The 27,124-nt window shown below is 42.9% G+C and overlaps 1 protein-coding gene across 3 annotated transcripts in view; it reads left to right on the top strand.

Moving 5' to 3' along the window:
* The window catches only part of CEP68 (centrosomal protein 68), a 136,394-nt gene that overhangs the window by 64,346 nt on the left and 44,924 nt on the right, over window positions 1-27,124 (top strand). For all 3 annotated transcript variants that reach the window (XM_078649412.1, XM_078649413.1, XM_078649414.1), the window contains 3 exons: window positions 5,139-6,578; window positions 11,447-11,569; window positions 12,597-12,693. In XM_078649412.1, coding sequence (XP_078505538.1) covers window positions 5,139-6,578; window positions 11,447-11,569; window positions 12,597-12,693 — 1,660 coding nt within the window. The remainder of the gene's footprint in view (window positions 1-5,138; window positions 6,579-11,446; window positions 11,570-12,596; window positions 12,694-27,124) is intronic.

Here is a 27,124-nt window from a genome sequence, read left to right as displayed (position 1 = left end):
CCGTGCGTGAGGTGCATCATCAGAGCTGTGTGATTAATAACAGCTGTGAACCCGTGCCTGAGGTGCATCATCAGAGCTGTGTGAATAATAACTGTGTCGGCTCCGTGCGTGAGGTTCATCATCCACATTGCTCAGGTCACCCAAATTCCTGCACTCTCTACCACACTGCTTTCAAGAACAGCATACTCTTGCACACACTCTCACTGCTCACCAATTCAAAGTTTGCTAAACATTTTATGCAACGCATTGTCATACCCAATGCCAATAACTCAAACTTTAATGCTGCGAGCCATATTGCATTGTAAATCCTTGTGATATTTATAGGCCTGTCGCTTAAACTAAATCAGTTGCCTATAAAGTGTATCTTTCAGCTCATAAGGTCAAATTGCATAATGTTCAGACGTGAAACAAGCAAGTTGTGCTGGACGTTTCCTTAGCTGCTACAAAATCACGCAGCAGCTTTTTGATTTTTTTTTTGTGTTCGGAAACAAGGTTTTCAAATGAGTGCTTTTGTGAGCACTGTGGTGCTTATCACTTATTACTGTTAATTGTGCATTCTTTTGCTTCCAGATTTTCCTAGAACTCGCTGGACCAGGGATCATTCCTCTGCCTCAAAAAACATGAGCCCCCCACTTCTCCCCCCTCCCAGCATCAAATCCCTTAAGTTTTGTAATGTAGCAGTAACCATTAGGTCTCTTTAATTAGGGGTTAGTCATCGGAATTTAGAGAGGCAAAAATTCCTACCTGGACAGCGATATAATAAATTCTTTATATTTGGTATTTTGTGCATGGGGGTATTGTAGCTGAAACTACTTGGGGACGCACTGAGTGTTGAAGTGAAATTCAAACTAAGAGGTAATTAGTGTAGTAAGTATCTGTTGCTCTCGTGTCTCATGGTTTATTTATTTATAAAGTTTTATATATCGCAAACTTGATCCCGAAGGATATCAGAGCGCTAGTTGGGCCACCTCCTTGGTTTCATACGAAATAAAGAAATCAAGGGTTTACGAGATTAGCTCATGTATTGCAGATGTGTGCACTGGTGAATCACCTGTTCTTAGTACAACCATAGTCTTCATCCAACCCTTTATTTCGGTTCCAAATGACCTTTAAAAGTACAATACATCGCATTTAAAACAATTCATGGGAAGCAAATAAAATAATTAAAAGTATAAATAAGTGTGAATCCAAAAATCAATAATAGTACTCTTTAGAAAGTGCAATAGGTAAGTAGTAGCAGCATACATGGATTCAAGACGTCTCCTTAGAATCCAATGCAATTTCATACAATTAGAACCCCTTGTCAGATCTAAAACAACGTATAAAATGTACTGTATGTTAAAAGAACAAAATGCAAAGATATAAGACCAAAAGACAATAAGCAATTCTCTTTTTTTTTTTTTTTTAAATAACATGGAGATTTAGCAGCGAACGTAGCTCCCAATAATACTTGTCAGCAGTAACAGTAACTTTCTAAACCGTGCCCCAGGCCCAAGCCTAGCAGTTGCCATCACACAACTGTAGTCTATCAAATATCACTGGGTAAGGATCTTGGAGAGGCGCAAAGGAAAGGTAAGATGATAGCAACGCACATAGGTTCTTGATATTTCATGAGAGCAGTGCCAGATCTCAATAGGCAGTACTATTGGCAGTTGCAGGAGTGCAGTATGGCCTCATACACAAGAAAAAACGTTAAACGACTGCAAATGCAGTTTGCAACTAATCAGGCCCAGGCAGGCCATGCTAATTGACAGCGGAGAAGTCTCATTCATACATGTGGTACAAGCTCCCTTTTAGCAGAATAAAAAAACGTAGCAGCTCTAAAATGGCTAACAATAAATACAAATTTAACCAATTTTAACCTAATAATCATGGAATTTATTATACAGTTGTAGCATCTCTAGCATGGACCTGCGCTCCAGCTGCACTCGCAGACCAAGCCTACTTTAGGAATCTTTAGAGAGCAAACACCATATGCTCTGATACCAACATACACTGCCTTGCATCTTTGTTACGGCTTAATGGGAAAATCCACCTAAACCTCGGAGTTTTCTATGTAAAATCTAAATGCCAGCATTTGTAAAGCGCATAGCTACCTCCAACGGAAGTGTCCCGGCGCTGTCAGTATACCGCTGTGGAACCCTTCCTGGCTTCTCCCTGTGAAAATGTCCACTCCTGGGCACCCCCAAGGTGAAGCCAGGCATGCCAGCGCTGTTGGGGCCGTTGTGGAGATTGAGCAAGCTATTGCCCAGAGTTGCAGAGTGGGACCCATGATTAGAATAGGCACCGAGGCGAGAATTATCAGGTCCGAGGAAATTGAGCCCAAGACCCGCCGAGGCGGGTATTGAACCCTGGTCCTGGACCAGACTTCTGCATCAGGGTCTGCCGCTCTTACCATTTGAGCCACACTTCTGTGGCACAGTAATAAAAAATGTACCTCTGTTTCCACTATGTTGGGACAGAAGGGGCAATCCCCTGTCGCTTCCCTTCCTTGGCCCACTTTGAAGTAAAAGTCCTAAGAGTTAAAGTACCAACTCAAAAGCAAACATACAAAAAGACTTTGCCGCAGGACGGATGCTTCTGTCCAAGAATGGCTCAAATAGCAGGGTGCATTTGTGACTTGGATATCTAGATCTTAGATACAGCTATAGTCTTATTGTTGCAATCAATCAATCAAGCATGTCTAGCGCTCGAAGGTAAAGAGGTGAAAATCTGCTAAAATTGAGTCTGTAACCTTCGTGTTAGTATTTTAATGTTAAACTCATAAAGAAGTGCGCCTGGTAGCCAAATGTTGTCCTGTATGTTAACAAGTGCATATGTAGTGGAACTGCTAGGAAAGGGTTCCTTTTAGGACAAGAACCCTCATTCACCCGAGGGTGACATGCTTCATCATAGGGGTCCCTCCTCACACCAGGATTGCAAAGTCCATGGTGTGGGCTACAACTCCCCAGATGGGGAGGAGCAGAGGTGTTTTTTGATTAGCGATGATGTAGCGTCAGTGAGGAACAGAGTGCAGATAATTGAAATGTATGGTGGTGAGTAAAACTACCTCTATGGGGCCAAATGAACTTTTATTCCGTGGACCACTGGGGATAGAGTTATAATGACAACCTGGTTTTTGAAAAATATATATATACCCCTCTCAATGGTCAACATGTTTCTGCCCGTTATGGTCCCCAAAAGGAGTTCCCAGGCATTCATCAGGACTGGGAGTCAGTCACTCTGTCTGTAGTGTGATAGATAAATAAGAGTCCTAAAAGGATCCCTTTTTTAGCAGTTCCACTACATATGCACTTGTTAACATACAGTACAACATTTGGCTCTGTGTTATTTGCCTGTCCTGTTTCTGTTGCAATACCTGGCGCACTTCTTTATGTGTTCTCCGATATAGAGGGACTAGTACGTTTGTGGTTGGGCCCATCCCTTTAGATCCCTGGTGTGGATAGTATTTTAATGTATCAAATAACTAAATGGTTTCCAGTCCAAGATAAATGAAAAAAACGGGTACGTAGAGGATCCTGCTTAGTGTTTGGCATGTCATTACAAGTATGGGGTGACCCGATACAAGTCTGTGGACCTGGGTAACGTTCAATATAGAAAAATAGTGGTCCTCAAACCAATCAGTCTCAATAGAGAAATTAATTACAATTTCCTTAGTTACAGAGCTAAAATAAATTCACGCTCCTCATAGAAAAAATGCTTGAACAGTCGATTTACTATGAAACAAATATAGAAAAACAGGATGTGCAGAGGCTTAATTTCATATGAAACAAAATGAATTTATTTTCATTATAGGAATTTTTCATTTAGACGTTTCTGGAAAAGTTGCTCCAAGGGGAATATGCAAAGAAAATAGTGCTCGAAAGTTAAATGAGTGGGGAAGTATTCCACACTCACTCTCCCCCAAAACATATTCATACACATTCACCTCGTCCCTCGTGCTAAACTACACATCCACCCCGCTCTACAAAAACTCGCATCCATATGTTACAGAGCATACATGCTTAAAAAACAGCTCTGTTGGCTTTATTAGTTCCTGATATTTTGGGATAACATTGTATAATATTTATTTTTGATATTGATAAAGGTCTTTCACTTAGTAGCGTTTTCTGGTAAAATCAGAAAGTGATATTATGCTATAAGTCATAAATGGTGGGAGTTTGAGGAATGTCAATACGGCTATACCTCAATGGGTGACCAATGTTCTTTTTTACTTTATTTTTGTATTACAGGTTATGTCCTTTATGGGTCGTAGTTATCACTAATTATCGACCCCACAATAGGTACACTACTGAGTAATGCCGCGCCTGGAGAAAAAAATAAACATTTCAAATGCCAATGAGGATGTTATTCTTTAAAGCGACATCTAAGAAAGAAACTGTTGTAGGTAATTTATAAGTAGCAAAAAATAGTGCTTGCAGGTGATGTGAGGTAGGCTGTGTTCTAGATACATTTTTTAGGTTGATGTCTTAAACGTTTTTAGGAGAAAAAAAGTAATGATGATCTAAGCGCACATTTATCAAAATATATATTTCTAATTTCAGGAATTATGCATTCTTGTTATAATGCATACTTTTGTAGCAATTTAAATAAGTTCTAAAAAGCGTGTGCTAGACCTTAAGCTGTTCTTCAGATCAAGAAACAACAGTAGCAGAGCGCTCTTTGTGGCATGGATCTGCTGACACCACTGAGCGGAATATTAGTGGGAGTTGTCTTTGCCACATCTATAGCTCATGCTTAAGTATCGTGGCATGTCTGCCTTTTTCTATTTTTTGAAGTATGTTCCTTAAGTTTATGTAGTAAAACTAGCTTGTATCGCACTTATCCGAGGACTTCCCACGACGTAGATATGATGAGTAAATCCAACTTGCAGCTATTGGCTCCTAGAAAAAAAGAAACAATGTAGTGTCATGAAACTTTAGCATAAAATGCATAAAAATGTTTAGAACTGCATGATACCCAGAAAAATGTTGCAGGCAAACAACCTATTTTTGTCTTAACGCATCGATACATTTATTGTTCATTTCGTAGCCTCAGCTAAATCATGATTACTTATCTATTGGTTGCATAATACCAAGTTTTTGTTTGTGGGTATACTTTTAATTCATTTTATATATTTTCTCCTGTCTTTTAATCAGGTTAGTGAGACCCACGTGTCGTTCAGTGAGGAATATCCACAGCAGTCCACATACCAGACACTGACAGCCCCTCACACAAGAGACAACATGGACTTCAGTGGAATTCAAAGAACAGTTCCTTCTTACTCATCAAGCCCAAAGTGTTCACTCAGCAAAACAATCCATTGTCCTACAAGATCCCCAAGATATTCTGAAAACCGTCTTTCTTTCACCCTTCCAGAAGCTTGCAGCCCTCCACAGGAAAGGATGCGATCAAGGAGCATGTCCGCAGCCAGATATCCTTCTTCAGGAACATTTACATCTCGGTTTCGACAAAGTCGGGCAGATCTTGTTGATGATTGCTTGGCAGGCTCACGCAGACCAGTGCAACGTAGCTTTAGTAGTGCACTGGAAACCAATAGTAGCTGGAAAGATAATCCTTTTCAGGCAGATTATTGGGCTTGTGCACTTCCTAATATCCCACCACCCTCACCAAACCGTCAATCTCCCCACTGGGATCCAGATAAGGAATATCAGGATTTACTAGATTATACATATCCTTTGAACTCGAAGCAAATACGATCAAAGGAGATCTCCGAAGAGTTTATATCACCTGAACCCTTTTTGCATGATTCCGGCATAGGCCTTGATAGCATTTCAGTTTCGCCAGATGATATGCTACAATCTGGTAGTCCGTTTTATGACCATACTCAGCATGCCAAAGGAAGCCACAGCAACTTCGCTGGGAAGTACTTAACCTCCTCACAACAACTCTACACTAAACTATCAACTAGCACTGACTGCCTACAGACGGATTCTGTATACCAGCCAATCTCTGCTGGCAAAGCAGCCTTTGAAACATATTCCACCAGCAGTGAGAATATCTCCTCAGATTTTAAGATACCATTTTATACATGCACCTTCTCCAGTTCTGAAACATCGTCTAGTGTGGATGGTAGTGAGTGGGGCGGTAAGGATGAACACACTTGCACCAGTAAGCAGCAGAGGGATGTTGGTTTCGTACCTACCACAAAGGTCCTGCAGTTTAAGAGGGAATGGGACAGCGATGATGAATATCTTTCTCTGCCTCCCAGAGTTAAAGAATTGGAAAATTTAGCTCAACAATTGAAGGAACTTTCAGTAACTGCGCAGGAATGTGGTTATGAAAATAAAAAAAGAGACCACCAACATTGCACCAGAAGCAGTGATAAACTCTCACTAAAATATGGTGATGGGCTGAAAGGAAAATTTGACTCTGATACCAGAGAGGACACCGAGGACATGGTTGATTATGGATTCCGTTATGATGGACCACACAGGACTAGTGTAAAAAGTTGCAGTCAAGGCCAAGGTGACGCAGCAAGCGGGCTAAGGAGGTTATCCTCCCTGAGGTATATGTTAGACTCCGAGAAAGATGAACAGCAAATTGGAGGGAATGAATCACTTGTCCATTGCATCAAGGTAAAAGAACCATGGGCTTCATTAACAAGAATGAATTATTTGGTGGTTTACTCTTGCTCCAAACTGAATATTTGTTTCTAATGTTCATGAAACATGTAGTGGTTCATTTCGAGTGTAGTGCTCAAATGATGTTTGTTTCTTCGTAGAGGACATTTCTGGGATTGTTAAATAATAATGCTGATTTGGGATAAGAGTGGCACTGTAGTAACTTGAGGCCAATTTGTGTTAGGGAATGACTGACATACATGCGTAAAACCAGCCACTTAGTCGTGAAGCTGGCCTTGTGGACATTTTGCTCATCATAGTTCAAGCGAAGGGCTCACTATGGGTCGTTCACATAGGAAATCCCAGAGACCAGCAGGCTGGCTCAAAGAGTTGCCTGTTTCTGGCTACTTCCACAAATCCCTCATCTAAATGTTGAAATCTCCATTCTTCGAGGACCACCATTTCAGATTGGTGTCTTTAGACATCCAATATACTTTGGTGGTCTAAGCCGCTTCTGTTTGCCCAATCAGCTTCTCTTTTAGTTGATAATACTCAGGCATTCCCAGTAAACCCCCCCCGACAACGAGGTTTGTAATCCTGTTTCTGTATTACCTTATTGCCGGTTGGAACACTGCCTGGGAGCAATAGGAAGACCCATTAACCTCTACCACGCTAGCGGGTTTTCCCGCTGTGCGCTGAAATTTCGAAAATCGCGCGTTACGTGACAAAGCCAGCTCGTCATGCGCGTAGCGCAGGTAACGCCCATGACGAGCTGGCTTTGTCATCAGCGCTGAAGGGGTTAAGTAGTGTGTAGTATATTCCTCTTCACAGTTAGAGGTTTCTCTGGTGATACTATTAGTATGTTACAAACAAGCTTGTTGATGGTTTTTACTAAACGTTTCTCAGCCTTTTTCCTTTGTAAAGGTCTTTTGGACCATAAACACAGGTGCAAGCACTTGCACACCAGTAAGGTTGTCTCTAGAGTGGTGTGACCAAATACTCTTTATTATCACGTATTTCAGAGGTTAACACTTCAACTGGTTACAGTCTAGCGCACGTGTTTCATCATGTCATAGAGGACAAATACTTCTTCAGGGCTAGAAGAGATCAATATTCAGAGTAATCAGTCCATACAGTATTTCTACTTAGTATTTTCATAAAAACGTTACTCTCCTGTAGTTAAAAAAACCTTCCAAACACCAGTGAAACAAAGAGTACGCGGGTGAGGAGACATTGCCATATACTTGGGCCGTAGACATAAGTAATATTATTAGTAAAATTAGTGAAAATCCACTGTTTCCAGTGTTAATTACATGCCCGGGTACCAATGCAAGACGAAAATTTCCACTATTCACTAAAGTGCGTGTACATATAAATCTGTAATAAGAATATACCAATGTTTACCCTGTATTGCATAAATCATACATTGTTCATCAGCAGTGAGAATAGTCCCTGATTTCTTAATTCAAGAGTCTTACCAGACAACAGAGGAAATAGGGCCCAACTCAGTAGGGGTTCTGATCATGATCATAGTACTTTCAGTATAAAACCCATTCTTGTAGACATTGATCGTGGGTAACCAATTTATAGTACGTTCCTAACAGTGTGTTGACTAATTAAAGCAAAGTGACAGCTGCCATTATTCAATAGGTACCTCCATTGTCAATTACAATGTCTCAATGAATCAAAATGAAACCCATGAATTCATAAGAACCTACAGTTGACCTAAAATTGTTGAACAGCAGGGTGGTAACGGGCTGTTGATTCATAGGGGGGGGACCACTCTGACCTAGGATGGTTGACTTGCACCGAGGCTGCTGGATGGGACAGCCCCCGAACTGCTACAATGTCCCTAGGTATATGCACACAGAGGACAGCTGGACACTCCTTGGCCTACAGAGCACACCAGAGCAGTTAAACACTAGACCGGGGAAGTTTGTTGGTTAATTGTTGATTTACAGAAATACCTTACTTTAATGGCTCATTAGGGTGTAGGATATACATGGGAAATTCTAATGTAGTCAGGGCCAGGAACCGTATATGAGGCAACAAAGGGACTGGCCAACGGTGCATGCAAGTGAATGGTTGGTTTACCTGACAAGAACTTCAAGGGAATCTGCAATACTAATGAGGAAGATGTTTTAAATATGTCATAACATGTGAATTATGCATAACTGACACTTACTGTTGAAAATGTAAAAACCAATATAAACTGTTAAAAAACAAAAGAACTGCAATTCAGCTACCAAGTGGCCTAACAACGAAAGAACAATCTGAGCTTGAGTCTTTGATATCTTAATCATCAATTGCAATCTCATTCTAATATTGGACACTAAGTTCATCCCAAAAGACCATATCTCGCCAAATGCCCTGTAATTAATTAGCTATTTGGCAATCATCATATGAAGAACCATCCTCCACCTATCCTATCTCTGCTGACATTTAACAAAAAAACATTTGTTGGGAGGGTTACATCCCAATCCAGGCATTATTGCACCAGATGTAATGTGTCTGTAATTGCAATGATACTTATGTCACCTTGTGACATTATTGCATATGTCTTTCGCAGACTCCTCCAATGAGCAGCTCCTGAGCTACTGCTAGCTCTCCGGCTACCTGTAAGAAGCTCTCTTGGGTGCAGTGCAGCCTACAAAATTAGATGCTTTTGGTCTGTTTAAATAATATATGTATTCTAAAATTGAGAGTGTGTTATCAAGATGAAAATGTGTTCGATCGGAACTCATAAACTGACATTTGGAGAAAAAAGGCGACTTTCCAAAATATGTTTAAAACTAACTCTAATAATATATCGGGATGGTTTTCATTGACCATAAGTAACTCCTATTACAGAAATGTTTGAAGACAACTATCATTGCTTCTCATTATGTAGACTGCAAGCATTGGTCTGCTTAACCTGGCAAGATACGTTCTTCAATTTATTATAAACATTCCTAAATCATTTGTATGTTCCTTCCTTCTTCCCTGGGATGCTGTTCCTGCTCAGACGATATCCTAGCGTGCACATTTTCAGTTCTCTCTATATGATTTGTGGGTCATTTCCAAAGCTTGCCCACTTGCACATTTAAATACAGCGTGTAGTCTCTCTCTCTCTTACACACACCCTCTCTATCTCTCTCCATCTCTTTGTCAAGAGAGCGAATCATTTCCTAAAGGGTACTTCCAATTTTTCCAAAGCCAACCTTTGTTAGTAATGTTGATATTGTAACGTTGCCTAACCCATCAAAAGCTCTTTCCATCCGTCTTAATGTTTCACTTTTTGTAAGTACTTTTACTTGGTTTGCCCTGTCTTTTGTTCTCTGCTACTACCCCTCGATAAGGGAAATTACCTCAAAGAAGGTCATAAAGCATAGTCTGTAGAGATTTTAAAATGTAGTATTCATGAATTCGTGCAGAATTTGAACCAGAAGTTACATAGGTTTCATAACCTCGCAGCACACTACCGCCTTATATAGAGAAGAAATTACAACTAATACATTACATAGACATTGCTTTGAATAGAATAGCACACTGCGCACACTTGCAGTGTAATGCACTATCACACAAAAGTGATTGCTCCAGAGCCTCACAATTGTTGGGGAAGTGCTGAAGTTTAGAGCTCTGGTCTCCATGTGCCAGTGATCGCACATTCATCAATAGACTATACCCTTTACAGGAGAAAAATGTAAGGTGTAATGATTTGCTGGTGGTAAGTAGTGAAAGAACATCTAACTACTTCTGTTAGTCATAGATTTGGAGGATATTTTTTCAAACATCTGTCATTTTCTGTTTCAAATCTTGATTATTGCTAACAAAACGGAAGGCATCCTAAATAAGAATATATATTTTTTTAAATAAATGACGACCTAAAGCAGGAATGGTACTTTTAACAGGTATGTCACAAGTATGAATCAGTTACACGACCCGGTATGGCCAAAGAGGAAGACCTGAATGGTGCCTGAGTGTGTGCAGCGGCTTGTCATTGACCTGATATTTATTGATATAATGTGTACTGATGCCAATTTGTGCAGATCAAGTTGTGGGATGTACTAAATTGTGCCTTTAAGGAGGGCGCAAAATTCCTTGGTGGATCGTTTGTTTTCTGTTTGTTGGAAACAAATATAATGTAATTTTTAAAATAAGGTACGAGTTTTTGATTGGTAGATTGAAAACTTAGCACTGGTGAACAATATATTTTATATTTTAACAATGAATTTTCTACACTCATGTCCCAAAAAGTCATAAGAAAAACATCATGCTTATGAAATGTCCTGCCAAAAAAATCCAGAAACAATATATTTCTACTTGCCTGCCCATGCATATGAATATTCCAATTGGAAAGGTGGGTTGTTGTTTCTTAGGTAAATGCTGTTGCATGCATATGAATATTCCAATTGGAAAGGTGGGTTGTTGTTTCTTAGGTAAATGCTGTTGCGTGATTAGACTACCATTGTCATAGTTGATGTGCTTCCTTTTGAGATTTAGTTGTTCCTACTTAATACATTTGTACTGTTGTTGGGATTACCTTTGGATAGATGTAGCATTATTTATTTCTTGATTATTGTGAGTTCTTTGTATGGTTTCCTGCATCCCTATTACATCTTGCGAGGTTAAGTCTTATGCTCGGGTGGGCTACCATAGGTGAGCCAAGAGTGACTTTGGTTCTTTGCTTTTAATTGCTAGCTAATTTTAGAAGTTGTAGGAACTGGACTGTAGCACATAGAAGTTCCAGTGAAAGAGATTCCTGCTATGCATACTGCCTCACTTCCCGGCATGCTGTATTATTAGCATTGTCAAAAATAAGTAATCCACATGCAATCTCAAGACAGACCCCCGCTTACCACTCTTGCAGCCGTTTACTCTTTTGTTTTATTGTCTCTCAATAGATGTTCTGCAGTAAGCTAGAAGATCTGATACAGTGGCTCTATAAAGTTGCAGAGGTTACAGAGAAATGGGTTCCGCCAAAACCTGACGTTGAAAGCATCCAGTCCGCCCTCCAGCTGTATCTTGTAAATATTATATTTTATTCTTGCAAATGCATTCTTCTACTGGCCAATCTTTAAATTGTGGGAAAATGTTCATATACTGACTAGGAAAAGTTCTAAGTAAGTTTGTTTTTTCAATAAGAATGCTGAAGGTATGGTTTGTTTTTCTTTACCTTGAACACTGGTGGCCCTAGTATTATAGAAAAAAAGCACTCTTCACCAGCAGGCCCGGTGAACAAACCAGCCCCATCATCTACGTTTAGGGTCGGTTTGTCAGAGCAGCTATGTTTATAACCTCTTGTTATCGATTGGACATTCTTTATTTGATCTATACAGATCATAAAAGAAAAATGCACATAAATACCAATATTGTCATTAAAAGCACTGTATAACAGTGACAATACCAAAAGAACATGATTGATACATCACAAATGAAAAAAACACTCAAAAACAGTGCTTTAAAAACAAAAAAGTAATCGTCATGTGCTAATTAACATTAATTTTATACTCTAATCTATCATTCCTTTTCTTAAGTGGCTAGCCCATTTCAGAAAAGCACGGATTCGAAAACAGACTTCGGACGTACTCAAGACATAACTGGATTTGCATGTTAGGTTCCCTTACTCTCATATTTCTGTTAAAGGCCGTAGTCACTGATGTCAGATTTTCTCTATTCTTACACGCCTCGCATTTCAAACATATATATGTGTGTGTGTGTGTGTGTGTGTGTATATATATATATATATATATATATATATATATATATATATATATATATATATATATATATATATATATATATATATATATATATATATATATATATTATAGGGGTTTTCACTTACCTGGGATATACTTACATTTTGTTGTAAATGCATATATATGCATGGTAAAGATTGCGTGGTAATGGCATATGTAGTTCGTCATACAGCCAGTATATGAAACAACAAGAGACACATAACATTTCACTGACTTTCTTTACCGTTTACAATGATGTTTTTCATTGTTATTGTATGTTAAGACTAAAACAGTTGGTGCTTTTATTGCCTAGAAATTTAAGAAAGATGTAATTGGTCAACAGACAGTGGCCGATAGTGTCGTAAAGATGGGGGAAATCCTTGTAGAGACCATGGCCGCAAATTCACCAGGTATGTTTTTTTCAAATAATTTGTGTCCCTCTCTGCCATGTTTGTCGGTTGTTTGTGTGGTGTGGGGAGTGGTAGAGAGAAATGGACAGTGTTGATGTACTTGAATATTGCTGCACATACAGGATAAACCAAGGCTTTTTTGATCTTCAGGTTGCCATGTTAGTGCATTTTGTTGCTTCTTTTATCTAAGTAGTTTACTGGCTGCTTCAGGTTGCATTGGTTTACAATGGGACATCAGAAGTACTATTACGTTATTTTTAGAAAAGTGCCTCAAGGATTTTCCTCAAGTTAATATACCATTTAAAGTCATATTATGAAATGTTAACCCTCATAATTAGAAAATCACTGATATTTTCAGTATGAAAGCCTGCTTTTATTTGGGTACTTTTCGAGAAAACCGTGCTAGGCTGTGGATTGGCCAGAGGATTTTAGAAAAACAGGATTGTCTTCACTCTGAAAATCGTTACATTCAATTGTGTTATAGGTTTGGCCAGGTTGTGTTGTTTCATTTATTTTAATACAATACAATTCTTCGTATACATTTTGTTATATTGTACAGTAAGCATTTGCAATTAACTAGACAACCAACACTAGTTTAACCCCTTCTGGCATTCAAGCCTGGGGCTTTCTCAAGACTCGGAGAAAGGATGAAGATCAAATAGTTATGTTGGGTATCACTAAAGTGAATACTGGTCCTATTTTGGCGTTCCAGAGAGCAGTAGGCCCAACTCCTTTGAATGAGCCTTTTTGTCACCCACATTTTGTCATGTGATAAGAATTAATTATGCATACTCAAATGGCACAATGACTGCTGAGCCTCGCTTGAAACAAAACATTAATTATTAAATACAAATCTCCGTTTTAATTGATACTAGCGCAAGGGGTATAGAGTTTTATTTCCATGGAATGATAATTGTAGGACGATTGTGGCATTTTCCACTTTCCCTTCCAGGGGTTGAGGTCTGCCACTTAGACAGTAGAGGTAAAGCCCTTGCTTATCCCAGGGTTATTATTTGTTTTCGATGGCAAGGAATTAGTTAGATGGAATAATCAAAGACTCCCCTTTACCTTACTCAACTACCAGTGACATGCCAAGATCCTCTGCGCAATGTTCAGCTTTGAAGTCGAGGTTCATAAAGTTTTGAGGTTGGATGAATGGTAAACCCTTCGTGGCTAGCCCTCAAAAGCAGAGTTTTCAGATTGTGTTGGGAAGTAAAGATTGACTTTTTTGTTTTGAGTGTACATTTTTAACAATGAGAGACTGTATATAGAGACATCTTAGTAGCTTTCAAGTAGTAGGAAAATGGTCCTGGGTTTTTGATGGTGCTTTTGAACTGTTGGAGCCGACAGACGTAAAGATGGAAGAAGTTTATGACATGGTATTGATCATCAGGTTTGGATTCCTGTTGTCCTGCTTGTGACAGTAGTGTGCAGCTTAAGGAATTAAGGCATTCCCTCATGTGTGGTGTGTAAACTGATTTAATACCATCCATGCGATATTGACTTGAAAAAAGAGTAAATAAAATTATGTAAGGAAAATTGCAGTTTGTGTTCGTGGCAGAACTGTATTGAAGAGAAGAATTGTCTGAGATGTTATGCATTTCTTTTGTATGCCCCTTTACATTGAGGCATGAGTCCGTGCTGTAAGACCATGCTACATTTAAAAGGAAATAAAGAAAACAGGTAGATTATTTAGCCTGGATGTCAATAAGTAAATGCCAAAAGATGGGTCATGCAAGGCTGTAATAAAGATTATTATGACCAAACCATATTATGATGAAAGAAAAGGGTTTGAGTTTCAAGAGTTAAGAGTAGGGTAAATAGAATCACTTTGGGAATTATGCGGCAATGCAAGACCACATTATGTGGCAGTGTTCACCGAGTATTGCAACAAGGTAAAGTCTGAATGTACAGTATGTAATAAAATTGAAGGCACAATGAGACATACTGTCCATTATTATCTAGCTGTTACAACATAGTTACACACAAACCCACTTATATAAAATGGATTCTAATGATTTGCTTATCTTACTCTGTTCAATGTACTATTCACCAGAATTAAAGATTTTAGGCCTGATTCAGAGTTCCATGGACGGGTGACTCCGTCACAAACGTGACGGATATTTCGTCCGCTGTATTACAAGTGCATTATATCTAGGCTTTCCTGTTTTCAGTTTCTATTGTTGGTGAATTCTGGTGGGGGTTTTTCCGTGTTTTCCAGAGATTTCAATACCTTAAAAAAAAGGGTTATCAGTGGTTACACATTTTCGTGCCATTCAAAACAACAGGAACAGTGTTTTCCCGTGTTTGTGGAACTTTTTGCTTTTATTATTGCTCGCTTTCTGCACTGATAGTGCATGGTATATAGACAGTTTACGTACAGTGCATGGTATATAGACAGTTTACGTACAGTGTATGTGAGGTCCAAATTTATTTTTACAAATCAAACTTATCGTAGTACATCATACAATACTTCATTGAGTCTTTGGCCATGCAGCCCCACTCTTTTCTTCTCATGTAAACTTGTTTCTGTGAAAAGGCCCACTCAACATTGGCACTTGAGACAGGTAACGCCAAAACAGACAGTACACAATTTGCTAACTTTGGCCACTGGCATTGCTTTCCATGCCAATATTGATGCACCTGAAGATTGTGAGTCTCTGCGACAGGTTCTGCAACATATGGGTTGAACTGGGTGCATATGCCCTCAGAGTTATTGAAGCGGTCATAATGAGGCAGCACTTTTGAAACTCCGTAGAAAATTTCCCTTTACGGAAGAGATCTATAACTTGTGCAGAGTACCACAGTGAGGCTTCATTGACTTCAAATGCCATGGTTGGTGAAGGGCTATTTCTCATACATTGTAAAATAAAAGTTCCTGAATTGTTCATCAGCATTTCTTTCCTTACCAAGTGGCAAGCACTCTAACATTGAACATGTTGCAGTGCCAAAGTCACTAAAAGTGTCACACAGCTTACTCTCAAGGAGGCTGAATCACTGTAAAAACAAACAATACCACTCCAATCTTTGTTGAACTTGGTAAGAACTTTTTGCAGCAGCATTCCAAGTGACACTGCATTCCATGTTTTCCAAAAGTATGGTGTCATGTTTTCACCAGTATCCCAGACTACATTCTTTTTACATATGCCTGTCACTATACCTTGCATTGAATATTTAAAGCCTGTGGTGTTTGGCAATTCACCTACTATCAATACTGACTCACTAGAAAAGGGGGCTGATGTTTCAAGGGTTTTTACTCATTCTCTGTGAGTATATGTGAGGGTACATATTGGGAAAGATTCTTATGAAACCTACATTTTTACTATCAGTGAAACACTCAAACATAGCCAAAAAATCAAATATGATTTAGATATTTCCTGATTCTCTACGGTTTATAAAATAAATAGGCAACACCTAAAACATGCTTCTAACTCCTGTATCTTCAGACCAAAGACCACAAAATTGAAAAAAGGATGGAGAAACAATATTTTACTGACATCCCTAAACAACAAAACTCAAGCAGAATAATGTTAGCCCAGTCTTTCTTACTGCTACCTCATATAACATAGTTACATTGTATTGGCCCATTCAGGAAAAAATAAAAATGACTGTTTTACTATCCTTTTCCTTTCTTCGAATGGCATTAAGTTTGTGGTTGTGTAGGTTTTTTTTCAGTGTTTATATGTTTACACTGGGGAGGGCTATTTCCCTTCCGGTGGGGTTTTATCAGTTATAATAGGTTTAAACCTAAAACCGGGAAGCCTAATTATATCCAGTGGCACTTATAGTTGGGCGGATGGGATATCCGTCATGTTTCAGACAGAGTAACCCATCCGCTGAACTTTAACTACATCGGTGCTCATGACAGCTCCCGGCCGTCATGAGTCACAGTAGGGTGTGTGCTCATGATGGCGGGGAGCCGTCAGAACGTTGCCACTCCGCCTACGCGCTATTAATTCTTGCCTGTGTGGGAGAAGTAATCAGTGGGCGGAGTTCTGATGGCTCCCGGCCGTCATGAGCACATGCCAACTATGATTTATGATGGCCGGGAGCCGTCATAAGTACCGCAGCGCCATGCCCACCCCCTAGCCGTGCCCATACCGCGGCGCATTTCACGCCACAGCGAAGGGTTTAAATCAGCCTCTTAGTATGGTGTGGAAAGGCAGGTTAGCATTTTATTAATACTATCCACTCGCAGACAGATATTGTGTAAAACAAATATAAATTTGCATTCAGCAGTACAGACTGACTACATGTATATGATTATTGTGTGAAAAGCGGCACCTCTTTAAATTTTACCATTAAGGATATCCTTTAAAAGATCTTTCTGGAGCCTTGTGTCAGGGTGATTCTGTGTTCATGCTGTGGATTTGATAGGTCTAAGTGTTTCACTAGGCGGCATTTCAAGATTCAAGACATCCACGTTAAAAAGATTGTGTATTTGGGACAGGTCTGTAGCCTTTCAAAATCCCTGCTTCTTTTTAGAGCTTCCGTTTAGCTCCTCGTCTGTGAGCAGGCAGCAGCCTACAGCACGTTTATTTTACTGGACAATAGAGGATGAATGTGTTACAGCTGATTCTGTATCCCGAGGACAGATTGCAATAAGCCATCAACCCTAAATATTCTAAGAGCACCCTCCTACCTGCAGTCGGTGCAATTTGTGGGTGGCTCTTGGTCAGAAGTTGAGCTGTACCTAAGGTGAGGGGGAGGATATAGTGATCTCTGAGTGGTCTCCCCTGCTTGCTATTTGAGAACTTTTTGGGGTTTATGGTTTGGTGCATCTTGGGTGCTCCCGTTTCTCGTCTCTGGCTGCGTACAGGTCATGGTGCAGGTTTTGAGAGATAGTAACAGAGAGGAGTCTGGCATGCATTGTAATGGCAGAGACTTGCATTGGAGGACAGCAGATGCACTGGTACTTACCTGAACAGTGCGACATGGCTGACATGGCTAACAAGGCCCAGCCACTCTGGTAGCCTCTTGTGATCAGGTAGGCAAAAGCATAAGAGGAAAATATGATGAGCACATAATGGCCATGTTGTTAGTCAGACAGCCTGTCTTTGTCCTCCTTTTGAAAGGGCATCACTTTAGCAAGTCGTGACAAATGAGAAATGGAGTAAAAGGAAGGGCCAAGCTTTGATAAAACAGGTACCACTGGACACTACTTTAAACAAAAAGTTTGGTAAAGAAAAACTGATACTCTTCGGACTCCATAGATGCAATCCAGAAAACAATGCAAGGTAAAACATATCTCTGGGCAGTCGTTCCCAGTGCAAGATCCCGGAAGTACAAGAGAGATTGGAAGCATTGATCGCCAATCTGGTTTCTAAGTAAGATAAGTTGAACGTGTTATGAAACAGGGTCACTACAATACAACAAGCATTTGCAATGCAATAGGTCTCACAATAGGAAAGTTTGAGGTATTGGTATTGTAAATGACACATTTTTTATTTATGTGTTGGTTTTGAAAATAGAGAAATTAATAGCTTTGTCATTTACAATGCCAATAGTTTTAACTTTCGCAAACGTGACACCTATAGCATTTGTAATGCAATATGTGTTGTATTTACATGCCTTAGATGTATTAATATTACAAATAACAATGGCTTTTATTTTTTTTAATAATTAATACTTCAATAACAGTTATTGTAATTTATAATGGCAATTGCTTTAACTTTTGGGAAGATTATGTTCAGTGTATTTTATTGTGATGAAAATCCAAGAACAGGAGTGAAATATTAACATCTTTTTGTGACATTTGTAATAAATCGGGAAACATTGAGAGAACATATTAGAACCAGTTGTTGTTGAATGGTTGCACAGAGTGATGCTGTGGCGTTCAGTGGTGCTGAGTGATGCTGTGGCCTTCAGTGGTGCTGAGTGATGCTGTGGCCTTCAGTGGTGCTGAGTGCTGCTGTGGCCTTCAGTGGTGCTGAGTGATGCTGTGGCCTTCAGTGGTGCTGAGTGCTGCTGTGGCCTTCAGTGGTGCTGAGTGATGCTGTGGCCTTCAGTGGTGCTGAGTGCTGCTGTGGCCTTCAGTGGTGCTGAGTGCTGCTGTGGCCTTCAGTGGTGCTGAGTGCTTCTGTGGCATTCAGTGGTGCTGTGTGCTGCTGTGGCCTTCAGTGGTGCTGAGTGCTGCTGTGGCCTTCAGTAGTGCTGAGTGCTGCTGTGGCATTCAGTGGTGCTGTGGTGTTGAGTGGTGCTGAGTGATGCTGTGGCGTGGAGTGATGCTGTGGCGTGGAGTGATGCTGTGGCGTGGAGTGATGCTGTGGCGTGGAGTGATGCTGTGGCATGGAGTGATGCTGTGGCGTGGAGTGATGCTGTGGCGTGGAGTGATGCTGTGGCGTGGAGTGATGCTGTGGCGTGGAGTGATGCTGTGGCGTGGAGTGATGCTGTGGCGTGGAGTGATGCTGTGGCGTGGAGTGATGCTGTGGCGTGGAGTGATGCTGTGGCGTGGAGTGATGCTGTGGCGTGGAGTGATGCTGTGACGTGGAGTGATGCTGTGACGTGGAGTGATGCTGTGACGTGGAGTGATGCTGTGACGTGGAGTGATGCTGTGGCGGAATGTATGATTCATCAACTACCTCTTAAATAACGAATGCCTAAACCACGAAGGCTAAACAACGACCTAAGCCAAACAACTATGTACTGAACCACGACTTACTGATCCACGAAAGTTAATGTATTGGCATACACTCTGAATCTACCACTACGTTTATAACAACGCATGTTTGAAACATGTTCCAAAAAATGTAATTTATTATAGTAAACAACACTTCTATTAAAAACTATTTTTAATAAAGAATCGTGTGCCTCTACTGTTCCAGACTGTCCCAGTGACTCCCGCTGAAGCAATGTATTGCTGCAAATCAACCCTTTCAAATAAAACCCAGAAGCGCTTTTGCCACGACTATTACTAAATGTGTTACCTCTTTCCGAAAATGCCTATCTTGGAAATTGGGTCATCACTTCCGCTGGTCACTAATTGTTATTTGTTATTTGCGTGCTTTCCAAATAAGCGAGTGTGTAACTTTAACCGTGCGTGTCAATTTACATCCAGCCACTAGATGTCATTTTTGCCAAAATTACTCTACAAGTGCTGTTCATTTGCAGCTAGAAATGTCTGCTTATAAGGAGTCCAGATTCAGTTTTTGCACTCGGTCGGGGTTTTAAACCCAAGTTCATGAACATGGACATACTTTTTACCCTCCTACCCTTATCACATACTTTAAATAAATACCCATGGATCACTAATTGTCGTGATTGCTTTTAAAAAGATGTTCATATTTTAGTAAACATGATATTATTGAATTCTTTAATTAAACTATTTATACTAATATGATCTGTTGAAACCGTAAACCATATTTGTGAACTTATAATACACTTACTTACCTCTGAAAATTCGTTGTAAATGAAGTAGTAGTTAAGGAGGTCGTGGTTCAGGTCAAGTAGTGGTTAAGTAGGTCGTGGTTCAGGTACAGGTCGTTGTTTAGGTTTCGTTGTTAAGTCCACTCGTTGTTAGAAATTCGTTATTAAGGTTGTTTCCCGCTGTGGCGTGGAGTGATGCTGTGACGTGGAGTGATGCTGTGACGTGGAGTGATGCTGTGGCGTGGAGTGATGCTGTGGCGTGGAGTGATGCTGTGGCGTGGAGTGATGCTGTGGCGTGGAGTGATGCTGTGGCGTGGAGTGATGCTGTGGCGTGGAGTGATGCTGTGGCGTGGAGTGATGCTGTGGCGTGGAGTGATGCTGTGGCGTGGAGTGATGCTGTGGCGTGGAGTGATGCTGTGGCGTGGAGTGATGCTGTGGCGTGGAGTGATGCTGTGGCGTGGAGTGATGCTGTGGCGTGGAGTGATGCTGTGGCGTGGAGTGATGCTGTGGCGTGGAGTGATGCTGTGGCGTTGAGGGATGTTGTGCGTTGAGTGGTGCTGTGGCATTGAGTGGTGCTGTGGCATTGAGTGGTGTTGTGGCATTGAGTGGTGTTGTGGCATTAAGTGGTGCTGTGGCGTTGTGGGGTGCTGTAGCGTTGTGGGCTGCTGTGGCGTTGTGGGGTGCTCTGGCATTCAGTGGTGCTGAGTGATTCTGTGGCGCTGAGTGATTCTGTGACGCTGAGTGGTGCTGGGGTGTTGAGGGGTGTTGAGTGGTGCTGTTGTGTTGAGTGGTGCTGAGTGATGCTGTTGCTTTGAGTGATGCTGTTGCTTTGAGTGATGCTGTTGCTTTGAGTGATGCTGTGGCGTTGAGTGGTGCTGTGGCGTTGAGTGGTGCTGTGGCGTTGAGTGGTGCTGTGGCGTTGAGTGGTGCTGTGGCGTTGAGTGGTGCTGTGGCATTGTGGGGTGCTTTGGCATTGAGTGATGCTGTGGCGTTGAGTGGTGCTGTGGCATTGAGTGGTGCTGTGGCATTGAGTGGTGCTGTTGCGTTGAGTGATGCTGTGGCATTCAGTGGTGCTGTGACATTCAATGGTGCTGTGGCGCTGAGTGATGCTGTGGCGCTGAGTGATGCTGTGGCGCTGAGTGATGCTGTGGCGCTGAGTGATGCTGTGGCGCTGAGTGATGCTGTGGCGCTGAGTGATGCTGTGGCGCTGAGTGATGTTGTGGCATTGAGTGGTGCTGTGGCATTGAGTGGTGTTGTGGCATTGAGTGGTGTTGTGGCATTGAGTGGTGTTGTGGCATTAAGTGGTGCTTTGGCGTTGTGGGGTGCTGTGGCGTTGAGTGGTGCTGTGGCGTTGAGTGGTGCTGTGGCATTGAGTGGTGCTGTGGCATTAAGTGGTGTTGTGGCATTAAGTGGTGCTGTGGCGTTGTGGGGTGCTGTGGCGTTGTGGGCTGCTGTGGCGTTGTGGGGTGCTCTGGCATTCAGTGGTGCTGAGTGATTCTGTGGCGCTGAGTGATTCTGTGACGCTGAGTGGTGCTGTTGTGTTGAGTGGTGCTGAGTGATGCTGTTGCTTTGAGTGATGCTGTGGCGTTGAGTGGTGCTGTGGCGTTGAGTGGTGCTGTGGCGTTGAGTGGTGCTGTGGCGTTGAGGGGTGTTGAGTGGTGCTGTGGTGTTGAGTGGTGCTGAGTGATGCTGTTGCTTTGAGTGATGCTGTTGCTTTGAGTGATGCTGTGGCGTTGAGTGATGCTGTGGCGTTGAGTGGTGCTGTGGCGGGCGTTGAGGGATGTTGTGCGTTGAGTGGTGCTGTGGCATTGAGTGGTGCTGTGGCATTGAGTGGTGTTGTGGCATTGAGTGGTGTTGTGGCATTGAGTGGTGTTGTGGCATTAAGTGGTGCTGTGGCGTTGTGGGGTGCTGTGGCGTTGTGGGGTGCTGTGGCGTTGAGTGGTGCTGTGGCGTTGAGTGGTGCTGTGGCATTGAGTGGTGCTGTGGCATTGAGTGGTGCTGTTGCGTTGAGTGATGCTGTGGCATTCAGTGGTGCTGTGGCGCTGAGTGATGCTGTGGCGCTGAGTGATGCTGGGCGCTGAGTGATGCTGGTGCGCTGAGTGATGCTGTGGCGCTGAGTGATGCTGTGGCGTTGAGGGGTTGTGTTGGAGGGTGGAGTTTGAGAGTGGAGTAGGAGGGTGGAGTTGGAGGGATGATTTGGAGCACCAAACCAAGGAGCGAATAACAGCTGTAGCTTTTAACAGTTTTCTGCACAGCAGAACCTTCATTTGAAATTCAAAAATTTCAATAAAAAATTCTGTATAAAGTCATAGACTAAAGCCATTTCTGCTGTGAAACATCCACATAACCCTAGCAGTATCTGCGGCCCGTGAGATTAGATGCAGTCACCCTCTAAGGAAGCAGCATTCCCGGTGTAGGGGCCTGAGGCAGGGGGCTCCCAGCTGTCCCCTCACCTGAATCCCCGTGCCTTCAAGGCAAGGTCATTTATGTTAAAGAGTCCACTGCTAAGCATTTGAGGGCATTTCACCCCATACTTACAATCTCAACCAGCATTGGCAAAGCCTACAGGTCTGGTTTGGATTTGTTATAACCCACAAATAAGTCTGACCTGGAATTTTGGTGACCCATTCACTTTGCCAACGCTTTTTCGCAGAAGCATGGCAGCAGGATAAGTAGGGCCCAGTTGACACAGTGACCAGTTTAGCTATTTAGCTATAGGGAAGACCTGGTTGCAGGTGGCATTCATTTTATGGGACGTGCCAGCCTGTCCCGGGAGAGGGGAGAAGGGCAAGTCCAGGGCACATTCAAGTGGGAAAGGCGCTGGATTCCGGGAATATGCCTGGTCCGGCAAGAAACGAGCGTGGAAGATAAATGTAGAGGGCGTTGGAGGAAAACGGAGGAACAAATGCATCGTGGGAAAAAGGAGGAGCAAATACAGCATGGAGAAAAAGAGGGGCAAACGAGGCATGGGGAAAAGAGGAGCAAACACGGTGCGGAGAAAAAGAGGAGCACGAGGGGTGGGACTGGGGTAGTGAGGGAAAGTTAGAGGGGGAGCGCGAAGAAGTAATGATGGAAAAAAGTTGGGTGGAGGGACCAGTAAACACAGTGACCAGTGTAGCTATAGGAAAGAGCTGGTTGCAGGTGGCATTTATCTTCTGGGACGTGCCATCCTGTCCCGGAAGAGGGTTGAAGAGCAAAGCGGGGCAGGTCCATGGCACATTCAAGTGGGAAAGGAGCTGGATTCTGGGAATATGCCTAGTCCGGTAAGAAACAAGCGTGGAAGAGAAATGTAGAGGGTGTTTGAGGAAAACGGAGGAGCAAACGCGACGTGGAGAAAAGGAGGAGCAACTACAGCATGGAGAAAAAGAGGAGCAAACAAGGCATGTGGAAAAAGAGGAGCAATCACGGCGCGGAGAAAAAGAGGAGCACGGGGGGTGGGACTGGGGCAGTCATGGAAGCTTAGAGGGGGCGCGCGGAGAAGCAATGAGGGAAGGAAGTGGGCCGTAGAACAACGGGAGAGAAGGGAGCATTAGAAGGATGTCAAAGAGGGAGGTGTGAAACTGGGGAGAAGAAAGATTGGGTGAAAAGAGACGAAGATAAAGTAGTGGGAAAGGCGCTGGATTTCGGGAATATGCCTAGTCCGGCAAGAAACCAGCATGGATAGAAATGTACAGGGCCTTTGAGGAAAATGGAGGAGCAAACGCGGCGTGGAGAAAAGGAGGAGCAACTACAGCATGGAGAGAAAGAGGAGCAAACGAGGCATGTGGAAAAAGAGGAGCAAACACGGCGCGGAGAAAAAGAGGAGCACGAGGGGGGGACTGGGGCAGTCATTGAAGCTTAGAGGGGGCGCGCTGAGAAGCAATGAGGGAAGGAAGTTGTGTGGAAGTGGGCTGTAGAACAACGGGAGAGAAGGGCGCATTAGAAGAATGTCAAAGAGGGAGGTGTGAAACTGGGGAGAAGAAAGATTGGGTGAAAAGAGACGAAGAGAAAGTAGAATAGGGAAGGAAGTTGTGTGGAAGTGGGCCGTAGAACAACGGGAGAGAAGGGAGCATTAGAAGAATGTCAAAGAGGGAGGTGTGAAACGGGAGAAGAAAGATTGGGTGAAAAGAGACGAAGAGAAAGTAGAATTGTGCAAGAAGAGAAACACCAAAAGTGAAGTGAAAAGAAGAGAAGAGAAAAAAATCAAATATAGTGCTCGTGGTCCGGAAAGTGAAAGCGGACCGTGCATTTAAGCTGACTGCGCATGTAACTTAAATAACAAGAGGTCGGGAACACCCGAAACATAAACAGAGAAACAATATGAATCCTCAATGCGAGGTGACACTACAGTAAACCTAGAAAGAGGATAGTAAGGGGAGAAACAAACAGAGTGCAAGAATAAAGAGAACAAGCTGCTTTTGAAGGACAGGCGGCGCTGGGAGGAGGGCTGATTCTGCAGAGCGCGTGAAGTGGCTGGTGTGAAATGTCATGCCTCTCGAATTACAAGCTCTGGCATTGCGCAGAGGGGGTTGGGGGAGAGCATTCCTTTGAAGTTTGAAGCTCTTGGCTTGGCTGTGGCGGGTCTGATGCTATGATGCGAGGCACAAACAAATGGTGGTTTGTGACGTGGCGGGGGGGCGTGGATGCTTCCGATGCCTGGCTCGGGGAGCAAATGGCAAGCGCGTGCATGGGCACATGCACTCTGCGTAATCCGCCTGCCAAAGCCCCTTTATCAGCTTTCGTGATCCAACTCTATATGTCTCGAGCTGCAATGCGCTTGGGCATTGGCAGGTCGAGACCTAAAACGTGTCTCCTGCAGAGTTACAAAAAGCACACAAGATAATAATGAAAAAAGAGCACGCACAAAAGGCTAAATGGAATAAACAATGAAGCAAAGTACGCTTGAATACTGTTTTCAACAACAAATCCTGTAGTAAAAATGTTATTTTCCAATTGAACACACACAATAGTTTATAAAACAAAAGACAAACTCGCATCCAAAAACCTGCTTATTACCACAACCCAAGTTAAGACCAGAATTCACAATATGCCACAATGAATAAAAAAACGTACAAACAATAAGCTCAGTAGGAATGTTGGTAAAATGAGCAGCATTTTAGACATCCACGGTAAGCTGCTGTGCCTATTGTAAAAGCAGTGCATACCATCATAACACACTTTCACAAAATATGGTGATACATTTGACACATACGTGACCTTTGCGCAGTGTGAACTAGAATGAGGCAAATAACTGCATAGGTGTGCAGTCTAAACAAATTGATGACACACTGACAGGCAATGTGAGAAACTCGCACTGCCTTAGGCCTCATCTCCACAGCTCTCTATTGTACACCATCATGATCACATAGAAGGAACTACTTTATCAGTGTAAAGTATCCCCTATACAACGGCTACATTTGAAACTACACAGTACTGAAACATGCCATGCAGAAAAAGCAAATCCGCTTACGAGGTGCACGGTGAAGTATGGGGAAAAATGAAAACAGACCAAATCACTGATTATTTGGGCGGCATGGAAGGGAGCAGGGCCCGGCTGACCTATCTTTGTATCTGGCAATGGCAGAAGTGCTTCTCTGACAAGTGAGTGTGTGGGTTGGCGTTTAGGCTGTCTTTGAGATTGTTAGATGGCCTGGGGGGGGGTGGTTTTTGGTGTCGATTTCCCCGATATTACAACAGATGTTCTCTGCAGAAAGCACAAAGGCATGTTGTCTCCCATGCCTTGCAAAACACATATACTTTTTTATTAATGTAATGCGATTTTTTTTACTGCCTGAACTTGGCCTAAGGGCATTAGAGCGCTGTACATTTGCACCGATTAGATTACAGAAGACGGGTGCATTTTTGGGGAGGATATACAGCGCGCTTTTACAAGTTCAAAACAGCCCGGTTTTCAAATGGGGTAAACCTTTTCTATTTGAAATGGGACACTGTTAGGCATGCCAGGTAGAACATACCAGGGGTTAGCATAAAGTAGTTTATTGCTAGTGTCTGCATGCATTGGTCACTCATTGCTAACTGCTAACGGCACCACAAGCCACTCACTGTATGCTGAGCACTGTTGGATATAAAGTAAACGCAGCCGGCCTACTTTGGCTTGCTGTGTGCTGCTCCCCCAGCCAATAATGATGTTACTTAGTAATAAAGTACTTAGTTCCCACGGCGCAATCAAAACCAGATAGTAAACTGACTGTGATCTTACCTTCATCTAAGACGTTACGCCAACGCGGCCAAAACCGACTCCCGACTCCACCCTGCTCCTGGCTGAAGAGAGTAGAGACTGTAGGCCAGGGAGCGCGTGCGTGCTGCGTCACTGCTGAGTGGGGGCTGGCCAAAATGATGTCCAGGGCCGTCATTGGTAGCGCTACCAGATTGACGGCCCTGGGATCCACATCATTAAACGCCTGCCGCCCGCGCACCGCACACGGCACCACCACCACTAAGTTAGGTGGTGGGGTGCGTGCACTGTGACGGTGCACTAGTTCCACCAACTTGCAGCTTTCCGAATTTCATGTCGGGCCGGGCCCACTGATCTGCGGTCTACTCTGCGGGGCCTGCGGCGGGGCCCCTGAGCAGCTGCCCATACCGCCCATGCCTAGGATCGGCCCTGGGACTGCCGCCGGCAAAGAAGGTAGAGCAAGATATCGAGGCAGGAGAGGAAGATGTGGGTCATTCCACGCACAGACGGCGGTGGGTACGAGGGAGGGGGCGGCGTGCGTGTGTGTGTGGGGGGCGTCGGGGGGCCGCGGCGGTGTGTGTATGTGTGTCTGTGTGTGTGTGTGTGCGTGCCTTCGGCCGGCATGCGTAAGCGCGTTCACAGACCCTGAGCGGCTCGTGCACCGGTCTGTCTCCCTTGGGAGGCAAAACAACAGCAATAGGTCTCGCTGGCGAAACCTAAAAGGAGATACCGACAATAAATAAGTGCTATGATGAATGAGCTTGGCTTCTTTTTCTCTGGCTCTACAAGCTGACCTGGCAGGGCACGTATGTCCCTCCACCGGCGAAGCAGGGGCTGTACCTTTGCTGACCTGAGAGGGCCATGCAGTGGCAATGCACCACGGTCTAAATG

The sequence above is a fragment of the Lissotriton helveticus genome, chromosome 6 (genome assembly GCF_964261635.1).
Source record: "Lissotriton helveticus chromosome 6, aLisHel1.1, whole genome shotgun sequence".
NCBI classification, from domain to species: Eukaryota; Metazoa; Chordata; class Amphibia; order Caudata; family Salamandridae; genus Lissotriton; species Lissotriton helveticus.
This window is presented reverse-complemented; position numbering and strand designations above follow the sequence as displayed.